This window comes from Cervus elaphus, chromosome 5 (genome assembly GCF_910594005.1).
Source record: "Cervus elaphus chromosome 5, mCerEla1.1, whole genome shotgun sequence".
NCBI classification, from domain to species: domain Eukaryota; kingdom Metazoa; phylum Chordata; class Mammalia; order Artiodactyla; family Cervidae; genus Cervus; species Cervus elaphus.
In genome coordinates, this window is record NC_057819.1 from 94925429 (window position 1) to 94951861 (window position 26433).

The 26433-nt window shown below is 44.7% G+C and overlaps 1 protein-coding gene across 1 annotated transcript in view; it reads left to right on the forward strand.

Moving 5' to 3' along the window:
- Positions 1 to 24220, forward strand: part of VPS53 (VPS53 subunit of GARP complex) — a 122200-nt gene extending 97980 nt beyond the window's left edge. Inside the window, exons 18-22 of the mRNA XM_043903317.1 lie at positions 2723 to 2871; positions 6890 to 6959; positions 19300 to 19437; positions 21637 to 21741; positions 22193 to 24220. Coding sequence (XP_043759252.1) covers positions 2723 to 2871; positions 6890 to 6959; positions 19300 to 19437; positions 21637 to 21741; positions 22193 to 22363 — 633 coding nt within the window. The 3' untranslated portion in view covers positions 22364 to 24220. The remainder of the gene's footprint in view (positions 1 to 2722; positions 2872 to 6889; positions 6960 to 19299; positions 19438 to 21636; positions 21742 to 22192) is intronic.
- Positions 24221 to 26433: the final 2213 nt, after the last annotated feature.

The following is a 26433-nucleotide window of genomic DNA, read 5'->3' on the forward strand; positions in this document are numbered from 1 at the left end:
GCTGAGTTAAATACTTTTTTTTGTTTGTTTGAAATAATTAACATGTGTCTAGGAAGCAGCCCAGTGTAGTGCTTGGGTTTAAGATGGGCTTGGGCTGCCTCCACTCTGCCATTGATCAGCTGAGTGACTTTGGGCCTCTTTTCTTTGAGCTTTTTCGTTCTCCTTGTCAGTAAGACTGCTGTGGGTAAGATCATGTCTGAATAGCAAAGGAGATGATGTGTGCCAAATGCCAGGCCAAATGACCTGCACACAGTAGGTCTTGATGTAGGTACATTGGGACATTTGAGTTACAACCCAAACCCAAGTCATCAAGGGGGAAGGTGGCAGAGCATCCGTCCGAGGCTGTGGCCGGACAGCGTCACTGCTGGCTGTATTTTGCTCATTTTTTAGAGAATAGTCTGAACAGTGTCAACTCTCATTGTTTTCCAGTACTTTAAATTCTTTTCTTATTCCACAAGCTGGCTTAAATTTTTTTTAATTTTTGGCCACACCGAGTGGTGTGTGGGATCTTTGTTCCCTAACCAGGGATCAAACCCCTGTCCCCCGAAGTGGAAACACAGAGTCTTAACCACTGGACCTCCAGGGAAGTCCTGGGTTGACTTAAATTTAAACTCAAGAATCCATTTGACTTTTGTCAGTACTTCATTTATCTTGACGATGGAGTTCGAAATGGCCTAAGTATTCAAGAAAATCAGATCTTTCACCTAGATTCCCAATGAGGACACATACTAACATGGCCAATGGTGATCAAGAGGAGGCAACTCTCCAGCGGTAACTTGAACTCTCAAACCGCAAGCTCCGTCTTGCCCCCCCCCCCCCCCCACCGAGTTGCTTTGTAACCAATGACAGGGCATGTCACCACCTCCCACCTCCCACTGTGGTCGTCTTCAGTCAATGGAGGACCATCGTGCTTAGATAATTGTTTACATTTTTGGGCTGTTGAAACGTCAACTGCTGCCAACTTGGAAAAGAGCAGTGAGCAGTGTTACTATGGATGAGCTTTGCCTTCGGTGGAGGGCGGAGTTCACTGTGCTGTTCGTTCCCCGGAGGACTTCTGCTGAGAAGCTGCTGATGAGCTGGGAGTGGAAGATGAAGTGTAGATGCTCACAGCACCTGCCAATTCTGGCCTCACCCTGTGAGCTTATTTAAGCCCCCCTGGGAGGTGTGTTGTTTGAATGGGTCACATCTTTAATATCAGATGGGAAAAGAAGTCTCTTGAATAAAATAGAAGAGGATGAGGAAAACATTAGAAGTAGCCAAAGCATTAGAATATAAAGTCAGTTCATATTAGACTTTTCTACCATCTCTGCATTCTTTGCTTTTATTTTTTCCCCCAGTAAAAAAAATTAGAGGCCCTTTTCTTTCTGGAGCCTCATTATCAAAGCTTACATAGACTTCATGTACCTGGGCCTTGGTTTTCTTATCTGTAAAATGAAGATGGAGGTGCCTTCCAGCTTTTGCATGGTTCTTTGCTTACACAGACCCAAAGCTTTTAGGCCATAAATATCTGTTGATGTGAAGAAACATTAGAACAAAACATAGAGTCATTTGAGCTTCCCAGGAGCTGGGGGATCATCCGTGTACAATATGATTCTTTTAAACACATTCTCTCAGGATTGAATTTTTCCTTTCTCCAGGAGCTCTATAAAAATAGTATTTTCTTGCCAGAGACATCAAGGCCTCAGAAAGACTGCCTTCCTTCTATGAACATATTATACAGTTTGTGTTCGGCTCAGGATCTTTTTAGCAGGCAGCCCAGCTCCTTTCTGAGAGGCTGACCCTACGGAACCCCATCTCAGTCCTGGCTGGTGGTGTGAAGCAGGCTGGGAGCTGGTACCGCCCCTCTTCTCCAGTGTTTCCGGGGTGAGGTGGTGGTGGGGAGATCACACCACTGCTGCTTTTTCCATTTTACTGTGCATGTTTTTCAGCGCATTTCCCCTAATTGTCCTCAGGTTGTGAGCACTGGAGCCCAGCAGGTCTCTCGTTTTTTTATTTTGTTTTTAGTATGTTTATTTGTTGGGCTGCGTCCAGTCTTGTTGCAACACCCAGGATCTTCATTGCGTCCTGCAGGATCTCCCGTTGTGGCACACGCACTTAGTGGCTCCGTGGCATGCGGGGTCTTAGTTCCCCAACCAGGGATCTAGCCCAAGTCCCCTGCCTTGCAAGGTGGATTCTAACCACTGGACCCCCAGGGAAGTCTCAGGCGTCTTGATTTTGTTCACAGCCTGCCTGGTCAGAGGCTATGCAGGACCTCTCAGTGATGCTCCAAACCAGCCATCTGCACAGCCCCTGCCCTGTTCCCCACGCACTGTCTTAACCTCTGACCTCTCATATTTACAGAGATGCTCTTTCCTTTCTCTTGATCAAAATCCCACATAATCTCAAAGGCTGTTGGAGTAAGAGTCTAATGTTTGATTATGGAAATTTTCAGTTAGGTAGAAAAGTAGAAGAAATAAGCTACCAAAGAAAGCAGAGAAAACAAGCCACAAGGATATATTGTACAACACAGGGAATATGGCCAGTATTTTATGACTATAAGTGGAGCATCACCTTTAAAAATCATTCAGAAACGAACCCAACACTGTAAATCAGCCGTACTTCAATTTTTAAAAACTGCGAATCACTATATTATACACCTGTCCCCGCACCTTCCCCAGTAACGGGTAAAGCTGTTCTCCTGCACAGGCTCTGAAGACTTCTCCTGCCTTGTTTCCATTTTCAGATGCAGTGGCAGAATGTGGAGCATGTTGGTGACCAGAGCCCCTATGTCACCTCGGTCATCCTTCACATTAAACAGAACGTCCCCATCATCCGTGACAACCTGGCCTCCACGCGGAAATACTTCACGCAGTTCTGCATTAAATTTGCAAAGTAAGTCCCGAACACCCGCATCACTGGATGGGTCTGAATGCTATGCTGACCATCAGCATGCACCCAATCTAGGTGTCTCCACCATCCAATTAGTTTTTTTGTACCCCAGAGAAGCATACTAATCACACTAAATTTGCTACTTAATGTGGTAAATCACAGTAACAGCAGTACAACCATCCACCCCCTCATGACAGGGAGAAAGGAGTCAGGGGGCTCCTGTCATTTGAATTACATGGACGTACTGCCACCCCTGCCTTCCCCAAGGTTTGGATAATTAAAATTAGTTTTCAGCAATTTCATGTATGTATTTTGTCTCTTTGGATAATAAGCCTTTTGAGGATGGGAACCGTGAGTTCTGTTTCTTCTTGAGCCTTCTCTTCCTCCTCGCCCATAGCACTTATTACTGTGGCTACCAGAGTATATCCACTTGTGGACACCCATGAGTCTAGGGAAGGTACTAGAAATCAGGAAGAGCAAGTCATTGCCAGTCCAGGAGCCAGTCCATTGCCAAGTAGGTGGCGTGAACACTGCGCTGCGCGTCTCCCGCCACATCCTCCTGTGTGGCTGCTTCTGGCTTGTTGTTTTAAAGCGGGGAGATGTTTCGGTCCTTTGCCAGTCCGCATCTGGCTATAGCACGGTTTTCCCCAAGGCTGGACACCATGGAGGATCAGTGCCTCCTCTGACCAATTATCAAACAAGCGTTTTGGCAGACTTCGCCGGGAAAGGCTTTGGGGAAGAATGGCCCCGTCCAAGCTACTGAAGTGAGGTTATTCTCATCCAGGTCCCCGAGGACGGTTTAGGGCTCCAAGTTTCTGTCTTCCCTAGATCTCTCTCAGTTTGTATTCAATTAAGGCTTTCCCTCCCCCTCACACACGAGCCCCTAAAGAGCAGCAATTACGAAGTGGCTTGTGGCCTGAGCTTCAGTTCCCAGGGTGTCAGGAAAGGCTCGAGTGGACCCTCCCGGGAGGCAGTAATGTGTGCAGGACAGCAGATGGGCCGGGAGCTGACATCCCTTCCACTCTCTGGGTGCTCATCAGCACATGTTAAAAAGCCCTGCTGATAAATCACACTGGGACACTCCCCATAACTCCCAGCAGGAACAACGTCTCTATAAAAATTTACTGTGGCCAAGACTGTCCGGTGCGGTTGCACGGGAGCCTGATGGAGCTGACGTTAAAGCGAGGAAGGGGTCTGTTTACTTCACTAGTCCCAGCACCAGCCTCACCTTCTCTCAGTGCCCCTGGCTCTCACATTAAGCCCATATTGGGGGAGCTGGGCATAGGATGCCATCTCTCACATCTGGAAAAGTTTAACCTACAGGTTAAACACCTTTCTTGCTCTTCTAGAAAGTGGATCCTTAATTTAAGCCATGGTACCCTCTCATCACTAAAATCCCAGCTGAAGACCAGAACCTTCAGATGGAGGCTGTGAGAACACCCTTCTTCAGCCAAGAGCAGTCAACTGCCAGCACTGTGAGGGTCTGGAGGAGCCCCTGGCAGTTACCCCTCACATTGCTGGAACTCTTCCCCCAAAGACGTGTCCCTGATCCTTATGTTCCCCCCCCCCCCCCGCTCCCCCTATAGTCCAGCACACAGAGCCGGATGAAGCACATGATCAAAACCTACTTAGTTTGAAGTAACTTAGGTTATAAACTGTGTGCCATTGCAGTTAGCTGTAGTTCAGCCTCATGGTACTTTTTGGCCTGCCTCTAGTTTAGAGCAGGAAGAATCCATGCCACATAGTCCCTTGTTCTCACTGCCTCCTGATCAGTTAGCTGGCCTTCCTCTAGATCTGATCTCTGGGGCTGACATTTCTTTCCCTCTAGCTTTCTTATCTCACTATTGGTCTCTGAAGCAACAACAGTCTCTACTATTTAGACATCAAGATCAGCCCCCTGGTGGAAACTACCATTTGAACCACAAGTGACTTCCCTCATCCACTCAGTGGATTCTCCTCCATTCAGTCATGGGGATGATGAGACAGATCTCTTAATAGTGCTTGGGAGGGAAAAAAAAATGAGAAGTCATATGAACTTCCTGGTGAAGTCCTGGTACCAAGCCGACATTTAAAAAGTGTTACCTTCTGCCTTATTATTTATTGTTCATTCAGCGTGCAGCCCCTTGAGCACCCACCGTGTTCCACTGCAGAGTTCAGTGCTTTGACTCAGTAGACGTGGTCCCTGGCTTCATTTGCCTTACAGTCAAGTGGAAGGAAATAGACTTGTCAGCAGATAAGTATCACCAAGTAGGTTATGTATTACGTTGGAGGTCTGTGGACTCTCTGCAGAGTATGGTGGAGGGGACTGAGGAGAGGCTTCACAGGAAAGCTGTCCTTGAGCAGAGTCCAGGAGATATGTGTGTGTCCTGACCCGCAAGGCGGTGGGGGAGGCATTCCAGGCAGAGGGAGCAGTGTGAGCAAAGGCACAGAAGATTCAGATTGCCTAGAGTCGTAGGATCTGCATGTGGCCAGCCAGCCCAAATAACAGGGTACCAGGGCTCAGCGAGATGGGGCTGGACAGTTGAGGAAGGTCTGTCTGCAGTCATTGCAAGAGTTGTGATCAGAGGAGGGTCCTGATCATTTTGCATCTGAAATAAATCCCAATAATGGCTGATGGATTAGAAATGATGAGGCTGAAGGCTGGGAGACCAGTTAGGAAACAACTGAAAGAGCTCTAGTGAGAAGGAGAAGGGCAGCAGCCAAGGGACGGTCAGGAGGGGTGGGTGTGGGCATTGAGGGAAGAACCGAGAACTTACTGGATATCAGGGTTGAGGGCAAGTCTGCGGCTTCTGACTTGAATGACTGCACAGAGGAGATCTAGTCTCTGAGCCTGGATCCAGGTTAGGACTGAATCTTGGATGCACTGGGCTGGAGGTGCCAGTACCATGCCAGTGGGCCCTCCAGGAGGTCTCTGGACATCAGAGTGGCACAAACCTTCTGGAAAAGAAGTGGAGAGAGCAAAGAGGATGGTGGGCATGAGCCTGAGAGTAGCTTGTGAAGAGTGAGGAGAGGGGGAGGCTGGCCAGCCTTTACCTTGACCTCCATATCCTGCTTTTGGTCACAGGCCCTGTGTTCTCCTGGTCTTTGAATCTGGCCTGATTTTAGGCATTTCTGGTTCCCACGCCTTCTGTTCAGCAGCAGTGCAACTCAGCCTTCCCTACTCAGGCTTCTGCAGGGTTTTCTTAAAAAAAAAAAACCCTCCTGACCTGTTAAAATTATATTCTCCCTTTCCCCAGATGAGCATCATCAATCCACCTGGCCCAGGTTGCCCTTCAGTCCCCAGTAAATTTTTTGGAGATCATGCATTTTGTTCCCTGATCTGACGGTTACTCCCTTAGCAATTATTTCCTATTTTCACATTTAAGATCCCATAACCACCAATGTATATTCAGTTGTCACATCCATTAGGATGTTTTCAGCTACTCATCATACTCAAACTGATTTAAACAGTGAATTTTTTATTTCATATAACCGAAATCTGGAGATCGGACAGATCCCAAGATGACTGATGCAGTGGTTCATCAATGTTACTAAGGACCCAGGTTCTTTACTGACCTTGCTCTCCTTGGGCCTCTGGCTTCATCCTTAGAACAGTGAGAAAATGAGAGCTCTAGATGTTATATCCAAACACACAAACAGGCTAAAAATGAAGAGAGTCTTGCCCCCGCCGTGCAGTGAAGTCCTTCCGTCCCGCTGGCTTGGATCATGTCCTCAAATCATCAGCACCAGCAGCAGTCACCCAAGGAACCCCAGGCTCTGCCTGGCTGAGGCTAATTAGAATCCACCTCTGTTGTTTAGGAGGAATTAGCTTTTCCCCAGCATCCCAAGGCCAGATTTACCTAAATAAAACCAGGGCTTTCGTTAGGGGGAAAAGAAAAAGAATGCATGCTGGTAGGATATAAGAATAGCTACTTAAATTCTCCATTTTCTTTAGAAGGAAGTATAGGAACTTAAAAAAAGTTCTGCATTTCTTTACCAAAGAGAAAATGAGCCTAATCTGTCACTTCTTTTTTATCCACAGCTCCTTCATTCCCAAGTTCATCACCCACCTCTTCAAGTGCAAGCCAATCAGCATGGTGGGGGCAGAACAGGTGAGATGAAGCTGGGGTAGGGCTTTTCCCCTCGCTTTTGTTGTGGATCAAACCACATATCCTTCTGGTCCAGAGGCACTACATAAAAGTAAAACCACTGGTTTCCCCTGTTTGAGGACAGAATGATGATCTGGCAGCTTAATTCATTCATCCATTTATTTAAAGCATTTTTTTCCATTGAGCACACCCCCTAAGTACCTGGGCCTTATTCTAGGGATGGCGCATACCACAGTGAACAGGCAGACAAGACCTCCCCTTCATAATGTTTACACTCTAGTAAGAAGAGACAGATAACATACAAGTAACAAATAAGTTAGAAGATCATTTTTACCTCAGTATGCAGGGTATAAAGCTAGGTTATATGAAAGAATACCTTAGGGGCATGATATTCATCATATTCTTTATGTATTTATGTGCCATGTGCTCAGCCGCTCAGTCGTGTCCGACTCTTTGCAGCCCCATGAACTGTAGCCCACCAGGCTTCACTATCTATGGAATTTTCCGTCATATTTTTATAGAGATGTATTCTTTTAAAATATTTATTTATTCATTCATTCGGCTGCTTCAGGTCTTAGTTGCAGCAATGGAATTTTCCCTGTATCACGTGGAACCTTTCTGTTGCAGTACACTGACTCTCTAGTTGCAGTGCGCAAGTTGAAGTAGTTGTGGCATGTGGGCTGAGTTTCTCCACAGCACATGGGATCTTAGTTCCCCAACCAGGAATCAAACCCATGTTCACGCATTGCAAAGTGAAAGTGTTTTAGTCGTTCGGTCGTGTCCGACTCTTTGCGACCCCATGGACTGTAGACCTTAAGGCTCCTCTGCCCATGGAATTCTGCAGGCAAAAATACTGGAGTGGGTAGCCATTCCCTTCTCCAGGGAATCTTCCCAACCCAGGGATCAAATATGAGTCTCCCTCATTGCAGGCAGATTCTTTACTAGGAAGCATATTGCAAGGCAAATTCTTAACCACTGGACCACCAGGGAAGTCCCGAAATATATTCTTTACATATTTATCTTCTTTATATTCTCTGTTCTGTGAGGAGTAGTGGCTTTAGGTTGGATGGTTGGAGGAGGCACCTCTGAGAGTTGGGGCTGGAGGAGGACTAGGAGAAAAGCATCTGGGCAGAGGGAGCCACAATGGCTCTTGATTATTTTGGGTCCTGTAGTGGCTGGGGCAGAGACAACCTAGGAGCAGCAAGCAAAGACAGGCTCATCTTTTTGGTATGGAGAAGCTCTGTTCACCTCACCCAGCAAGTCTTCCTCCATCAGCCCCACCCTGCTCACTTGAATTCTATGCCTCAAGACACGTCTGCATAGACGGTGTCACCTCAGCACTGCTGAGTTGAGTTGGGTGCCATGGCAGTTGCCTCTGCTCAGATACCACCTGTTCATACTCTGTAATTTGAGCAGCTTGAGTTTGGAGAACAGTTTAAGCTCCTTTAAAAACAAACAATAATATTCAACCCCTAATCCTATCTCTGCCACCCAGCAGCTGTTTGTCCTTAAACAAGTTACTTACCCTTCAAGGGCTTTAGTTTCCTCATCTATAAAATGGGGATAATCATAGCACCACCTCACAGGATAGTTGTGAGGATTAAACAAGATAATGTACTGAAGAAGATCAGCAAGGAGATCAAGCCAGTCGATCCTAAAGGAAATCAACCCTGAATATTCATTGCAAGGAGTGATGCTGAAGCTGAAGCTCTAATACTTGGCCACCTGATGCAGAAAGCCGACTCATTGGAAAAGATCCTGATGCTGGGAAAGACTGAGGGCAGGAGGAGAAGGGGGCAACGGAGAATGAGATGGTTGGATGGCATCACTGACTCAATGGACGTGAGTTTGAGCAAACTCCGGGAGATAGTGAAGGACAGGGAAGCCTGGCCTGCTGCAGTCCATGGGATCACAAAGAGTCAGACACAGCTTAGTGACTGAACAACAACAATGCACTGAAGTGCTTGACCCAACATCAGGCACATGGGAAGCCCTCAACAAATGCCAGCTCTTACTATTAATAGTTTGTTTCTCTATCAGCGCCTGTCTTCTCACATGGAAACATCTAGTCAATGCTTGACGTGGGCTGTCTGGCTGACCAGCTTAGCAGAGTCAGAAGCATTGTTTCAGCAAACGTCTTGGGAGGTTGCGTAGATTCAGACACTAACTGACTGCGTCTGAGTGTTGAGTTTCAGTGTTTGGAAATTCTTGCCTCTTGCACGTCATAAGCACAGAATGAACCTTCTCCTCGGGAAACAGCAGAATAATGCCCCAGCAAGTCCAGCTTCATGAGCACATGTTCACCAAGGATCCTCTGTTCACCTCACTGCTGTGTGTGATGAGAGAGGACGTGGAGTGATTGCTCTTAGTGTGTCTGAGAGAAGCTTTGGATTCTGTTTCTCGTCTCTAGAAACTAATTTTCTCAAGTCTCTAGAATTGATGAAGCCCCTGGAACAGAGTTGACTCATAGGGAATATGTTTCCATGAGCTTGCAGCTCTGCCCAGGCCTTGCAAGCTGATTTAGTGTCCAGCAACCATGCTATTTTCATCTTGTCACATGAATCCAATGTCATATCTATTTTTCTCAGATTTTCCTTTCTTTAAAAGAATGTTAAAATAATCAACTCGGACTCCAAAAGCCCGCATCTTCAGAAAAATATCAGTTTGGCCAGTATTCTGCTTTGAGATGTGAATGAGAAAACCATCTGGAAACTGGCGTTTGACTTTATCAGACCCCAGACAAACATGAGTGGGTGACAGGGGAGCATAGACATCGATAGGCCCTGCCTCGGGTGAAGGGTGGGGAGGCCATGAGTAGGAGCTACAGGGCAACGTGGCCCTTGGAAGAGTCCCACGTGAAGTTCAGGTTTAGCTGGGGTTCATGCTTGCCATGAGTATCTGGGCTTAGAAGTCCATGCAGTCATGGAGCTGGAGGCATGATCACTCAAGCAGCAAAACCACAGGAAACTGGAAGTTACCAGAGAGAAGTTCATAGATTAAAACAGATTCTAGGACTTCCCTTGTGGTCCAGTGATTAAGACTTCACTTTCCAATGCAGGGGGTACGGGTTCAGTCCCTGGTCGGGAAGCTAAGATCCCACCTGCTTCTCAGCCAAAAAACAAAAACATAAAACAGAAGCAGTATCATAACAAATTCAATAAAGACTTTAAAAATGGTCCACATTAAAAAAAAAAAAAAGTTAAAACTTCTGCTTAAAAAAAAAAGAAGTCTTGAGACAGATTCTGTCGCAAGTCTTATAGCAGCTGTAATCCAAGTTTAACAAAAGCTGTGAGAGTCAAGGATTGAGGCCTAATCTCAGAGGCCTCTGCTTTGCCACAAAGGTACTAGATCCTAATTTTAGATTGCATTTTAATACTTGTGTCAAAAACAGTAAAGAAGACATTTTCCTGCTCTTGATTCTTTCCCTGATCACTGTATAAAGTAAATTATTTCTCTTTGGGCCCCAGAGTCTGCTTGAGCAATTGCAAGGGCACGCGGAACTGAACCATACAGTATTTGTCATGCTTCTTGCTAGTTTGTGATTTTCAGAGAATCTTGTGGGATTTGCAGGGTCATTAATTAGTCTTTTGGTCACAGTATGTATGACTGAGCACGCAGTAGAAATGGAATCCATTTGCACAAACTTACCAGAGGAAGCAGTTCACTGTTGTGTCAGGAAAAGGACCCAGGGTGTTTTTAAGCACTCCTTTGGGGGGGGGAAAGTGTATTAATAAAATTTAATATATGTAAATGACCAGTTTTTTAAAAGAATGACAAAACCTTATTAGCAAGCTAGGAGTAGAAGAAAGTGTGTTAAAGCTGATTTTATTTTAAAACGGTATATACAGAAACATATGTGAGGGTCTACATGGATAAATCCATTTGTCAAAACTGTACAGTTAAAAATTGTGCATTTCAATGTATGTAAATTTAACCTCAGAAAAATTAAGTGAGGGGCAAGGAGTGGTTGCAGCACGCTTTCTCAGCCTTTGCACTGTTGACATGTGGGGCTAGAGAATCTTTTTTGTTGTGGGGCTGCCCTGTGCATTATAAGATGTTTGGCACCATTCCTTGCCACTGCCCACTAGTTGCCAGTAATGCCCTGCCAATGTTGACAACCAAAAATGCATCCAGACGTCGCCAGATATCCAGGCCAGGGGTGGGAAGAGGGACCAACACCCCCATCCCCCAGCTGAGAGCCAGTGTATTGGAGGCATAGATGAACTGAGACGAGCATGTGAGAATGTCTCTGGTTAGTACAACCGACTGCATAAGGATTCACTGTATTCTTCTGTTTATGTCATACATGTTTGAGACTCTCCATAATAACAAGATTTTTTTTTTTTTTAAGTAGTGGTCCACCCTCACATAATACCTACTCAAGTGATATCCACAATAAAATTTTATTTTGAGAAATGACACAAAAGTCAATTAGTGCTTAAAGTAACTTCCTTCTAAATTTTGTGATTATAGAAAGTGTGTTCAGAAAAGCTAAACTTTCTCCTTCCTTTTTTAAATGTGCTTGTGTGTCCGTGCACAGGGTAAAGCTTTCTTCCTTTTGTTCAGCCCTTCTCTGTTTCTGAGGAGCCTTTTAATCTCTCCACTCCCTAACCGCTCACTCCTCTGTCCTGTTAGCTCTGGCCCATCTTGACTTTTATGAGACCGTCCCGTCCACCGAGAACGTGAAGCCTCCTCTATCACTCGCTTTGTGCCACACAGAGTTGAAGAGACAAGCACAGCCATGCTCTGCAGGGGCTTATGACCATGGCAGGATCGTCAAGGTCCTGGAGATGGGAGGACCGAGCAAGCTCATGAGTGAAATGAATCAGTTAATGGGGAAAAAAATTGCCATTAAACATCACGCTTAATGGTCAAATACAGAAAGATTTTTCTCTTGACATTAGGAACAAGACAAGGATGTCTGCTGTCACCATTTCTGTTCCACATTGCCCTTGAAGTCCTGGCCAGGAAAATAAGGTGAAAAATTTAAAGAAATAAAAGGTACACAATTAGAAAGGAAGAAACAAAGCTGTCATTTTTCACATTTTACAGAGAACATGATTGTGAATGACAAAATCCAGAAGAATCTGTAGACAGACTATTAGAATAGAAATTTAGTAGGCAGGGGCCAATATAAGGTCAGTATTTAAATTATTTTCAATATTTGTATATACCAGCAACAATTTAAACATTTTTAATGAAACCATATATAGTAAACTCTAGCTAGTAATAAGTATTTTTAAAATGTGTGAGTCTTCTACGCAAAAAATGACACACTATTAAGAGATATTAAGGAAAATCTTTAAAATGACAGGAAGGTCCATGTTTATATGTTAAAAGACTCAATACTTTTTTTTTTTTTTTTAATTTTTGGTCACCCTGCGTGACATGTGGGATCTTAGTTCCCCAACCAGGGATTGTACCCACACTCCCTGCCCTGGCAGCAGAGTCCTAACCACTGGGCTTCTAGGGAAGTCCCATAGACTCAGTACTTTTAAATGTCAGTTCTTTCAAAGTTACAGATAGAGTGAAATCCCTGCAGGGGTTGGCTGGTTGCTTGTGGGTGTGAATGTAAATTGATAATCGGATTCTAAAAGTTGGATGGAAATGCAGAGGACCAGAAATAGCTGAAATAACTCTTAAGAAAGAGAACAGAGTTGGAGGATTTAAACTTCAAGATACCAGGGCTTCTTTTAATGCTAAAGTAATTAAGCACACAGGGACAAATGGGCCAACAGAAAGGAATGGAGTTCAGAAATTGACCCACACATACACAGACACTTGATTTATGGCAAAAACAGCACTATAATTCAGTTGGGAAGGGATGGTCTTCTCAGTAAACAGTGCTGGGTAATTGAATATCCACATGGGAAAAAAATTAATCCTTTTTTTTTAAGGAATTTTTTGATGTGGGCCATTTTTAAAGTCTTTATTGAATTTGAATTTGTTACAGTATTACTTCTGTTTTATGTTTTTCTGTTTTTGGAAGCCCCAGAAAAAAATTAATCTTGACCCTAACCACACACCATATACAAAAGTCAGTTCCCAAAAAAACAAATCAGTTCCAGTGAGGATGTGGAGAAATTGGAACCCTCATACACTGCTGGTGGAAATGCAAAATGCTTGCAGCCATTTGGGGAAAGTTTGGCCGTTTCTCAAAATGTTAAGCATGGAGTTACTATATAACCCAGCCATTCCACTCCTAGATAGAAACCCAAAAGAATTGGAAAAGTGTGTCACGTAAACCATTGTACACAGATATTCAGCATGGCATTATTCATAATCGCCAAAAAGTAGAAACAATTCAAACGCCCATCAGTTGATGAATGGGTAAACAAAATGTGGTTTAATCTGACAAGGGAATATCATTCAGTTGTAAATAGAAATGAAGTACTTACTCATGCTGCAACATAGATGAGCCTTGAAAACATTATGCTAAGTGAAAGAATCATAGACAAAAGGTCACAGAACGTATGATTCCATTTATATGGAATGTCCAGAGCCGGCAAATCCACAAGACAGAAAGCAGACTACTGGTTGGTAAGGGCTGGAGGAGAGGAGGGGAAGAGATGCGATTGCTAATGGCCATGGAATTTATTTGTGGCATGATGAGATGTCTGGAACTGAACAGTACACTTTTAAAAGGTGAATTTATCTCAAATTTTTTTTTTAAAAAAACAACTTCAGGTGGATTATAGCTCTGAAAATGAAAGATAAGACAACAAAACTTCTGAAAGATAAAAGAATATTTTTATGACTGTGGGTTAGGCAGAGATTCCTTAACAAAACATTAGACGTACTAATCGTAAAAGAAGAGATTATTTGGAGTACTTAAAATTAAGGACTTGTTTTTCTCAAAAGCCAAGCCAGAGTAGCAGATGATATTTGCAATATATGTAACTGACAGAGTACTTATATTCTAAATATATCCTTTTAAAAATCTCTAACATATCACTTGTATGGAATCTTAAAGAAAAAAAAAAAAACCTCCAAATTTCAGAGAAACAGAGAATCGAATGGTAGTTGCCAGGGGCTGGGGGAAGCAGGAAATGGAGAGATGGCGGTCAGAGGATACACACTTTCAATTCTAAGGTGTAAGTTCCAAGGAGCTAATGTACAGCATGGTGACTGTAATTAATAATACAGTGTGATGTACTTGAAATTTGCTGAGAGTAGATCTTAAGCATTCTTACCACATACACAAAAGGAGAGTTAATTATCTTGATCTTGGTAATCATTGCACAAAGTGTATGTATATCAAATAATCACCTTGTACACTTTAAATATGTGCAGTTAAAGTGTATTTGTCAATTATTCCTCAATAAAGTTGAAAAACATACTTTAGAAAAACCTCAACAAATCAATTAGAAAAAGGATAATCAACCAGTAGAAAAGATGGCAAAAGACTTGAACAGGTGCTTCAAAAAGAGGCTCACCAGTAAGCATATTAATTGTCTAGGGAAATATAAATTAAAGTCACAGTATCAGAATGGCTAAAATTTAAAAAGACCAAGAATACCAAGTGTTGGTGAGAATGTAAAGCAACTGGAACTTTCAGGCATTGCTGGTGGGACTGGAAATTGGCACAAGCAAACTGGAAGACTATCTGACAGTCTCTACTTAAAGCTAAACATATGCCTACCCCTTGATCCGGCAGTTCTATGGAGATGCTACCCCCAGAGAAATGAGGGTGTGTGGCCACCAAAGACATGTGCAAGAATGTCCATAGCAGATTAATGAGCAGCAGGCCAGTCCTGAGTCACAGAGGGCAGAAGAGTGGTAGCCTTTGTTGGGAAGGAAGAGAGAACATTGACTGGAAGAGACCCCTGGGAAGCCTTCTGGGATGCAAATAATGTCCCAAGTCATTTTTTTTTTTTTCCAAGTCATCTTTTTAATTTATTTTTTTAATTGAAGTATAGAGGAATTGAAGTACAGCTGCTGATGTCCAGCAAAGTGATTCTGTTATATATATATGTCCATATACATATATGAAGATTATATAGTCTTTTTCATTTTCTTTTCCATTCTAGATTATAATAAGATATTGAATATAGTTCCCTGTGTTATATAGTAGGACCACGTTGTTTATCTCTTTTATATATAGTAATGTGTGTCTGCTAATCCCCAGCTCCTAATTTATCCACCCCCTTTGGTAATTTATCCACACCATTGGTAGCCATCAGTTTGTTTTCTATGTCTGTGAATCTGTTTCTGTTTTGTAAATAAGCTCATTTGTGTTGTATTTTAGATTCCACATATAAGTGATAGCGTATGATGTTTGTCTTTAACTTAATTCACTTAGTATGATAATGTCGAGGTCCATCCATGTTGTTGCAAATGACAATACTTCATTGTTTTTATGGCTGAGTATCATTCTGTTGTGTGAACACGTCTCTATCCTTTCATCTGTTCTGTTTGGTTGGAGGATAATTAGTTTACAGTGTGTGTTCGTTTCTGCTGTGCAGTCAGCTGAAGTGGATCAGCCATATGCACACACATCTATCCCTGTGGACCTCCCTCCCCAGCTTACCCTCATCCCTCCCCTGTAGGTCATCATAGAGCACTGGTTCACTTATTTGGTGATGGAGAAAGTCCCATGTCTTTAATTAGGCAGTAGGGTGTATGTGCTGTGCTGTGCCTACTCGCTCAGTCACGTCCGACTCTTTGTGATCCCATGGACCGTAGCCCGCCAGGCTCCTCTGTCCATGGGGATTCTTTAGGCAAGAATACTGGAGTGGGTTGCCATGCCCTCCTCCAGGGCATCTTTCCTGGAGAATTGACCCAGGGGTCAAACGCAGGTCTCCCACATTGCAGATGGATCTTTTACTGTCTGAGCCGCCAGGGAAGCCCTGTAGGGTGTATACATGTGTATAATTTATCAAGCTGTGTACTTGGTCTTTGTGTACTTTACTGTATGAAAGTTATACCTTAAATTTAAAGAAAAAAAAGGAAAGAGGAAAGAAACAAGGCATGTCCTCACCTTGGCCCCCCCATTCTTCATATCCTGAACTGTTTCTTCCACATCACCTCATTAAAGAACTTAGTGTTATATATATGGCCTTTACCTTCTAGAAGTGTGTCTTTATTTTGTCTGCTCAAGGTTTCTATCACTGTGATAGTCATGTTGTCCCCCAAGAGGTATCAGAGCTTCCCATTAATGGGCGATGATGACTCTTCCCAGGCATAGCATGCTAGCCAGCTTTGCACCCCAGTAGCCCACCAACAACATGCGCCATATCACCCCAAAAATTTTTCTCTGAGGCTCAGCCGAATTTGACCGACGACCACCTCTTGCCCAGTGCCTCATGCATAAGGAGATGAGCTTTTAGCTATTTTCAAAGATGAAAGCCAACAGATTTTCATGATAAATGGACCATTTCACCTTCATTTCCCACAGACTAAGTCTGTCGGACTTGCTCCCACATTTTCTGACTGCATTACTTCCGGTAAAACCTGAGACCAAGGTTTCTATCTGTTCATCTGTCTGGTGAGGAGAGAATTTTACTGTGACTGGCCAGGAATTGAGAATGTCCTATCTTTCAAAATATGGGAGATACTAGAGGGTTATGTCTGGTTCATTCAAAACTCTTCCTGTCACTTAAAAGACTGTACAATTATTTATGCATATAACACTCTCTGGGAAGTACAAAGTACAGAAAAAAACAGGAAGTATCCCCATATGTTTTTAAATAATCATTGATTTTTTTTTTCTTGCTAGCAAATAATGCTAAGACATGGCTTTGATTTTAACAAGACACTGAAATTCTGCTACATAGAAGATAAAGTTGAATCCTTACTAGGCCTCAGATATTTAAAGGCATACTATGAAGAAAGAAGACAAGGAAAAACATAGTTCCAGTTAATAAAAGTATAGAAAATAATGTCAAGAGTATCAGCTTCCCATTTAGCTTAGTCATATCTTAACATGGTCCCATATTTGCTTTAAATCTTTTTTATATAAATTATAATTATGGCTGAAGTCCCCTGTGGACCTACCCTGCCATTCCTTTCCCTCCATGCCCAGAGGTAATCACTATTCTGATTTTTATTTTATCATTCCCATATGTGCTTTGATAAGTTACATGTGTATGTATCCACAAACGATATATAATTTTGTTTTGCAAATGTTTAAACTTTATACAAATGGTGCTATACATAACATTTCCCCAGTTGCTTTTTTTGCCCAACGTAATGATTTCTGAGATTTATCTGTGTTGATATAGGTTGTTTGAGTCACTTATTTTAATTTCAGTGTCATGTTTCATTGTGTGAATATAGCACTGTTTGTTTATCCATTCTACACTGTTGCTGGACATTTAGGTTATTTCCAATCTTTGGCTTTTATAAACAGTGGATTCAGGGAACCTTTTTTGACATGGGCAAGAATTTCGTTAAAGGATATGAGTACTGTGTCACAGGTTATGCACAAATTCCACTAGGAAATAGCACTGAAATTCCCCCAAAGTGCTTCAACCAGTTTTGACCCTCATCCTAAGTGTGAGTTTCATTGCACTATATGCATGCCAATACTTGGTATTTAGACCTTTTTACTTTCTTTTGCCTTTCTGATGAGTCCAAAATGATACACAGTTGTGGCTTTGATTTGTGTTTACTGGATCACTAGTAAAATTAAGTATCAGGGGCCTGGTGGGCTACAATCCATGGGGTTGTAAAGAGTCAGACACACCTGAGCACACACACATCATTTCACAGTCCTTATGAGCACTTGAGTCTCCACTTTTGTGAGGTGCCTGTTCAAATCTTTGCCCCACTGTTGGTATTGTTTTTACCGGGCTGCTGTTCTTTTTCTTACTGATTTTCAGGAATCAGATCTTTTCAAATTCTTACTTGTTATCTACATATCTTTGGTGAGGTAGCTGTTAAGATCTTGGGCCCATTTTTTAGTTGGATTGTTTTCTTATTGTTGAGTTTTTCTTTAAAAATCTTTGTATGTTTTAGATAACAGTCCTTTACAAGATGTATCTTTTGCAAATACTTTCTCCTATCTGTGGCTTACCTTCTTACCCCTTTGACATTGTCTTTTGGAGAGCAAACATTTTTCATTTTAACGAAGAGCAGTTTATCCGTTATTTCTCTAATGGATCATGTCTTTTTTTCTTAATTTATTTTTTAATTGAAGGATAACTGCTTTACAGAATTTTGTTGTTTTCTGTCAAACCTCAACATGAATCAGCCATAGGTACACAAATACCCCCTCCCTTTTGACCCTCCCTCCCAGCTCCCTCCCCATCCCACCCCTCTAGGTTGATACAGAGCCCCTGTGAGTTTCCTGAGACCTACAGCAAATTCCCATTGGCTATCTGTTTTACAGATGGTAATGTAAGTTTCTAAAGGATCATGTCTTTGGCGTTATATCTAAAAAGTTATCACCATACCCAGGGTCATCTAGGGTTTCTCTTATGCTACCTTCCAGAAGTTTTATAGTTTTGTGTTTTATGTTTAGGCCTATGATCCATTTTGGGTTAGTTTTCGTGAAGGGTGAAAGGTCTATGTCTAGATTCCTTTTTCCTTTTCCTTTTTTTTTTTGTATATGGATGCTGAGTTGTTCAAGCACCATTTGTTGAAAAGACTATCTTTACTCCATTGAATTACCTTTGCTGCTTTGTGAGTGATCAGTTGACTCTATTTGTGTGGACTGTATTTGTGATGTATTTCTGGGCTCTCTCTTCTGCACAGATGATCTATTTGTCCTTTCATCTGTACCACACTGTCTTGCTTACTTTATTATAAATCTTGGAGTCAGTATCTTGGGACTTCCTGGTGGTCTAGGCAGATTTTTAACTACTGGACCACCAGGAAGTCCCAAGATACTGATGTTTAAATTTGGCTTAATCTCCTACATCCTTACTAGCATCCAGAGAAATCCAAAGTAGAGCAGTATGGAGTTACCATTTTTTGCCTGTTCAATAAGCAGAAATTTTAAAGACATTTGTCAGGTTCTTCCTGCATATCCTGAACTGCTTTCTAAATGGAATGCAGGGGACGTGGGTTTGATCCCTGGTCTGGGAAGATTCCACATGCCACGTGGCAACTAAGAGTCCACATGCCATGCACCACAATTACTGAGCCCAAGCTCTGGAGCCCTCAAGCTAGAAGGAGAAGCCACTGTAACGAGAACCCCACACACTGCAACAAAGAGTAGCCCCCCGCTCGATGCAACTACAGAAAGTTCACACACACAGGTGAAGACCCAGTGCAGCCAAAAATTAAAATAAATTAAAAAATTTTTTTAAATATCAAGAAAATGTTATTTATCAACGTGAGTACACAAGGTGTTGTGCCCATGTGAAGTGGCTGGTACTATTCTGTTCTCTTCCCTCAGCTACTGCTGGACACGCACTCCCTGAAGATGGTCCTGCTTGATCTGCCTTCCATCGGCTCTCAGGTGGTGAGGAAAGCCCCGGCCAGTTACACCAAGATCGTGGTGAAAGGCATGACCCGCGCGGAGATGATCCTCAAGGTGGGACTTGTGTCTTCTTTAGGGTTTCAGTTAAAAGGGCCTAGTTACCTGATCGCTTATTCCAAACAGTACTGAGTACTGGTCTCAAAAAGCCCAGGTTTGAAACTATTCCCATCAGTCCCAGGAGATTGTCTGCATTCTTTGGCTGGACCAGACTTTGGCCTCATCAGCTATTATTCAAAGTCAGTGCAGTGTTGCTGGGGAGGGGTGGGGGTGGGGGGGTGGTCAGTAATTCTGTCTGACAAATTATTCTTTCTTATAATGGGATTCTCTTGTAATAAGATTTGGCCAAGATTGGAGGCTGGGTGGCATTGTCAACTCAATCAGCCTCCAGTCAGGGTCTCTCTGCTCTGCGTCTCTCTGCTTCCTAGCTGTCAATTCCTCCCATCCTTGGCTTTCTAAGTTCTGCCACTTTATAAGAACTTAGAACAAATGTCGCATAACTGATTCTAATCAGCAAATGGTTTTCTAAAGCCCCACTTAACAAAATATATGTGGGGTGATGATGCTAAGAATGTCTGAAGCCTTGAGCTCCTGCATCTGATTTCCACCTGGACTTGTCGAGTGGAGATGGAGCCTCCTAGGGAGGGGAGAGAAGGCTAGAGAACAAATGGAGCTGTCACGGGATGCTCTTAGAAGGCCAGGGCCTCCCGGCCCTTCAGGTCAGTCTGCAAGCAGAATTGGCTCAAATGATGGAGGAGTGGGAAGTCACGGCGGGCCCTGACATGGGTGGACCGGGCGAGGGGCCTCCACAGACCTTGGGCTTTGACCTGAGGAAGCAAAGCAACCTAATCCATCTCTTCCCTAGCTGGTTTACTCTCCATGGGGGAGAGCAGGGTTTGGAGAGAATTTCTGAGTGAGTTCTCCTTGCCACTCTTGAGTTGTACTCTCAGAAATCCAAAACCAAACCAGCCTACTGGAGGAAGAAAACCGGACCCCCACAGTGAAAACCAAATGACTATGAACATGAGGGTTTTGATGCTAGGGCTCTCCTGCTGGTGGTCCATGAAGTTGTTGTTTAGTCACTGAGTCGTGTCTGACTCTTTTGCGACCCCATGGACTGTAGCCCACCAGGCTCCTCTGTCCATGGGGTTCTCCAGGCAAGAATCCTGGAGTGAGTTGCCATTTCCTAATCCAGGGGATCTTCCCGACCCGGGGATCACCTGCATCGACAGGTGGATTCTTTACCAATGAGCCACCAGGGAAGCCCTGGTATGTGAAGTGGATGTAGTTAAATGAAGTTCCCGATTTTAAGTCTTGGGAACACTGAAGCTTTGTGGGGTTTTTTGTTTTTGAGAAAATCCACTTAACTTGATGCTTTTTGAGGCCATCCCTTGGGAACCAGGGCCTCCCTGTTGCTCAGCTAGTAAAGAATCCGCCTGCAATGTGGGAGACCTGGGTTCAATCCCTGGGTTGAGAAGATCCCCTGGAGAAGGGAAAGGCTACCCACTTCAGTATTCTGGCCTGGAGAATTCCATAGACTGTATAGTCCATGTCATTGCAAAGAATTGGACACAACTGAGTGACACTTTACTTGGGAACAGCAATACGTCAGGACAGAAGGAGCAGGTACCAGAAACCCAGGAAATGTCCCAAACAGGGGACCTTCCAACACAGTGTTTCCTGTGGTCTTGATATTTTAAAAAAGACACCTGGGACTCCTCCCCAGGCTCTATGAATTAGAATCTTCGAAGGAGGGACATAGTAATCTGTACTTAAAAAGCAATTCAGGTGACATTTTTGATTTAGCAAATTTAGGAAGCATTGTGTTGTTATTCAGTTGCTAAATCATGTGTGACTTTTTGTGATCCCATGGACTGCAGCACACCAGGTTTCCCTGTCCTTCACTGTCTCCCTGAGTTTGCTCAAACTCATGTCCATTAAGTCAGTGATGCCATCCAACTATCTCCTCCTCTGTTGCCCCCTTCTCCTCCAGCCCACAATCTTTCCCAGCATCAGGGTCTTTTACAATGAGTCGACTCTTCACATCAGGTGGCCAAAGTATTGGAGCCTCAGCATCAGTCCCTGCAATGAATATTCAGGGTTGATTTCCTTTAGGATTGTCCGGTTTGACTGGAAGCATTGCTGTAACTGAATGCTGAGATGAAACAGGCTGTCAGGACGTTTCTGTAGAAGGTGCTCCGCTGCCTTGGATCGTAAGCATTTCTGGCAGGCCTGACTCTCCTCTCTCCCTCACAGGTTGTGATGGCCCCTCATGAGCCATTGGTGGTATTTGTGGACAATTACATCAAGCTCCTGACAGACTGCAACACAGAAACCTTCCAGAAGATCCTGGACATGAAGGTGAGCTCAGCATCTTGTTCTGTCCCTGGTGCATCCTTCTCACACTCCGTGATTCACTGAGGGGTGGGATTCAGCCCGGGCCCCTGGGGGGCCTCCTCAAAGTGCCCCTGCTGGGCCCAGGCTGCAAGAAGCCATTTGAGGAGGGGGATCCAGGGCCCGCGACCATGCCCCCCATCACCTTCTGATGGCAGGGAGCTGGGCTTGGCGGGGCTGCGAGGAGAGGAGGCGGCCCTCCCGCATCCTGCTGCCTGGCCACTTGCCCTCTCAGCCCTTTCTCTCCTCTCCTTTTGCCTTTTCTTCCTCCCCTGCTTCTCTCCCAGGCTACTACGCAGGGCTGATATCTCCCCTGGAGAAAATGCTAATCCTCAGCCCAGTGAATACCAGATTCTGCACTTGCCCTTGTGTCCTTGGGGGCCAGACCTGCCATCACCCTCCTTTGTCTCCACCTCAGGGGCTGAAGCGGAGCGAGCAGAGCAGCATGCTGGAGCTCTTCCGCCAGAGGCTCCCCGCCCCGCCCTCAGGGCCTGAAGGCTCCAGCTCCCTGTCCCTCCTGGCTCCAACTCCAGAACAGGAGTCCTCGCGCATCCGCAAACTGGAGAAACTGATTAAAAAGAGACTGTAGGAGCGCCCAGGGGGCGCTTTTCCCCCTGGCTGGTGAGCCACCCGCAACCCGGATCCCCGGACGCCCCTCACATCTCCTGTGCTCCCTGGACCCTCAGATCATCAGTCTTGAAACTTCCTGGGATGTTTGGGTCATTCCTGGGTCGCTCCCATGCCTTGTCTTAATTCCTGCCCTAATGGGAGAAGCCAAGTAAGGACTGGAGCAATCTCTGATTCCTGTAGCAGAGGCCACATGGGGTGAAGAAGGCTCCCTGCCTTCACTGGCTGTTCCCTGGCTGCTCCCGACTGGTCCAGTCCTCACTGACTCAGCAGCCTCGCCCGCACAGTCCCACCCTCTGTGACCGTGGCCCTGCTCTGTCCTAGCACTATGGGCCAGAGAACCGGCCTCTCACCACTTCCCCCACCTGCAACTGTTGGAGGTGCCCTCTGCAGCCCGACCCCTGAGATGTCCCTTGGGCTTGGCTCTAGGGCTGCAGTGATGAAACGGCAGAGATAGACGGGGCGGAAGAGAGAGGTGTGGCCTTTAGCTGAGCCCTATGAAGAAAGGATGGCTAAGTAAGAAAAGTGCAAGGGGACTTCCCTGGTGGTCCAGTGGTTAAGACTCTGAGCTTTCAGTGCAGGGAGTGTAGGTTCGATCCCTGGTCGGGGAACTGAGATCCCACATGCCACGTGGCCAAATAAGAAAATAAAATAGAAGGAAGTAAACCTTGCAACCAAAAAAAAGAAAAATGCAGGAAGAGTAGGGAGGAGTACAGTGGGTTACCCGGGCAGCTCGGTCAATAGATTTCCCTCTGCCCAGACAGCCATGGTGTTGTGGGAAAGTTATCCAGCCTGTGCTAATTGAGGTTAACGTTCTCTTCTCACTCCTGAAAGGAGGGGTGACGGGCCCATCTCCAGGCAGCCACTTTAGCCGTCTGTCATCAGCCTGGGAAGCTGGAAACGCCAGTGGACTCCCACACCTGGTTCTTGTCACTCTTGGTGTTTACAGATCCACACTTCTTTCTGTGGTTCATTCACAAGGATTCACTTTCTGGACATCTCCATAATGGCATTGAGATGTCAAGGCACTGTTTCCCCTCCACCACCACCAGCCCCAGGTGGTCACAGCCAGAGAAGTTGCTTTCTTGATTTATTACACTGTCAGTAATCTCCAAGGAGCCAACAGATGTCAGTAGGAGTTACGTTAAGTGTCTTGTTGATGGAAGCTGAATGCCGTGTGTATGTCCTGTACAGACAGAACCTGTTTCTCAGCTGGGGGTCTGCATCAGTATCACCTGAGACCCTTTTTATTTTCACAAGTACAAATGCCTGGAGGTTGTGAATCAGTCAGTCTGGAAATCTGGAGTAGCGCCCAGCATACAGTTAAAAAGTTCCATTATGATTATAATATTTACTCCTTGTGAAGATCTGTTATAATAGGAACTTGCTTTATTGAAGATTTCCTATTGCACATTTTCACAAATGGGTATTTTTTTCTGACTGTAAGCAAGTATAATTACTGTACAGTTGAGCTGGTACCCAAACAGTAAAGATGTTTTTTTGCTCATAGCCAGCATCTTGAATTTTGAGTTTGTGTTGATGGAGGGACCATGGCAGAAATTATGCTGTCCCCATCCTGACTAGGATTCTCCTTTGTTTTGATGACTAAGCCCTAAACAGAAGATTTATTTATTATTGTCACTTTGAAATAATATATATAAAGGAGCCCTCATTGATCAAAACAGTAGCTAACAACTCTGCTATTCAGCTGAGTTAGATATTGTATTGGTTCCTTCCCTCTACTTTGTCTAGACTTAAAGAAAACGTGAAAGTCACCTTATGTGGTTAAAATAAATATTGGTAATTTATAATTGATAAAGAGTTCTCTGCTGTGTTTACTATGGCAAGACTTCCAGATTGCTGGTTAGAGGTCCTCAGGCTGGAGAAAGTTCTGTTTGGATCGTAACAGGGAAATAGGAACCACCCCAGACAGTTTGACCTCCAAACTCAGAATTGAAGCAACTATCACCACACCTCCCTGTCTTGAAGAACAAAGACCCAGTACCCAGGGCTTTGCCCATCCCACCAGAAAAGGGTGCCGACGTTCTCACACCTCAGATGCTGCCTCGGTACAGACAGAGCAAGACCGAAAATCGACTTCCGAGGACCGGTGTGACAGTGATGGGCAGGCAGGGTGAATGAGCAGGAGAAGTGGGGGATGTGATAGCAGCCCACCCTGAATTGCTGTCGGACGAGGAACCCTAGTCCCCTGTTTATGGAACGCCCGGGAAAGTGCCAGAAGTTCACAGCTGGAAATGAAATTCCTCTCGGTAGCAAGAAAAATCTCCAAAATAACCAGCTTGCTTGAGGCTGAAAGCAAGTGTTTCACACTTCTTGTCCCCTCCAAGTCAGATCGCTAAAAATAAAATGGTTAGGACTGCACTGGGCCATTTAAACAACAGTCCTGGAAACACGTACACACGAGATGCTGGCATGCAGAAAGAGTACTGTGACATTTTATACAGTAAAGATAATTTTCCAGTCTCAAATTCCAATATATATCAAAATAGATAAGCCGCCCCCCACTTCCCCGGACCCTCAAGGTTCTATTCTGTACCTCTGGGAGATACCAATCTGCTGAAAGTAAAGGGATTGCCTTTTTGTCTAAATATCATCCCTTTTCCCCATCTGGAAGTGATTTCTTGGTGCATTATTGGAGCATAAAATATTACAGTTAATTAAAGCATTACTGGATGTCACTTGCTAGGATGTATTTCCTTACTGTTGACAGAAAACAGAACGGACTATAGTAAAAAATAAGCACGCCCAAGAAGCCTGGGCTCCCCTCTCAGCATCTGCCCTTCTCCCTGGTGAAGATGCACCCCTCTTGTGATGGCCTGAGGAAACAGGGCACAGAACCAGACTGTGCTGCTTATGGGCAAGGTCCTGGCACATCCAGGGGTGGGGAAACCCTCTGTGAATAGGTATAAAGCACCCTGCTTCTGATTTGGAAGCCTCCTTGTACTCCGAATTCCTATCCCATTGACTTGCCCTCCTTCGCCTCACGGTTCCAATCTCAGCCTGCTTCATGTGATTGCCAGCGGCCGTCTGTCCTGGGCACAGTCAGTCCGTCCTGTTTCCTAATAGCTGGGTGGACATTTTGCAGTGAACTTCTGAGGAAGTCTGATGTTCCCCCTCAGCCCTGGAAAATCTGTGGCAGTTCTTCCGTTAGGTTGGCTTTGAGATCATTCCCTAGTTCCCATTCTTTTTTTCCACCAGCTCCCCACTTTTATAGGGTAGCCAGAAATCAGTCTGATGAGGAAAGAAACCTTTCTGTATAACCCACCCAGAAGAACATGGCCAGATGACTGACCTGCCAGATTCTCTTCCTTCTTGCCTGCATAAGCAGGTAAGCAGTGGCACATGAAGAATGTCCATGTGAAACAAAAGCCGCGACCTTCCCGGTGGCCCAGTGGTTAAGACTCCTCCTTTCAATACGCGGGGCGGGGGCGGCGGGCCGTGGGCGGCGGGCCGTGGAGGTGGGGGAAGAGGTGGGTTTGATTCCTGGTGGAGGAGCTAAGATCCCAGATGCCTTGAGGCCAAAACACCGAAACATAAAACAGAAGCAATGTTGTAACAAATTCAAGACTTTTTTTTTAAAGCAGTTTTTAGTATCTGTGAACAGGGGTATAATTAACAGTGTGGTGAAGGTCACAAAACAGCCGGCTGCACTCACACCCTCTGTCAGCCACAAGGCTGTGTGAAATGTGACCTCCTCGTTGTCACTCACCAGGCCTGGACCCCAAGTGGCTGACCTGACCGAATAGCAGGTGGCCATAGAGTTTGCTAAGTCCCTGGGCTCACTCTGCCCCCGGGTGCAGGCCGCATCTTCAGCAAGCGCCGGAATGTCAAGCCTTTGCCTTTTTAGGTCCTGCTGGTGAGATCTGACTTACTCAAGAATTTTAAAAGGCTCTCCATGCTCTGTTCCCCTTGCCCTGGCAGCTGCTGTTTCCGTAGCATTTAGGGATAAACCTGCAGACGCCGAGAGAAAGAACTTCCTCCCTCCCGGGTGGTGTTGGCTGGGCTGCCTGT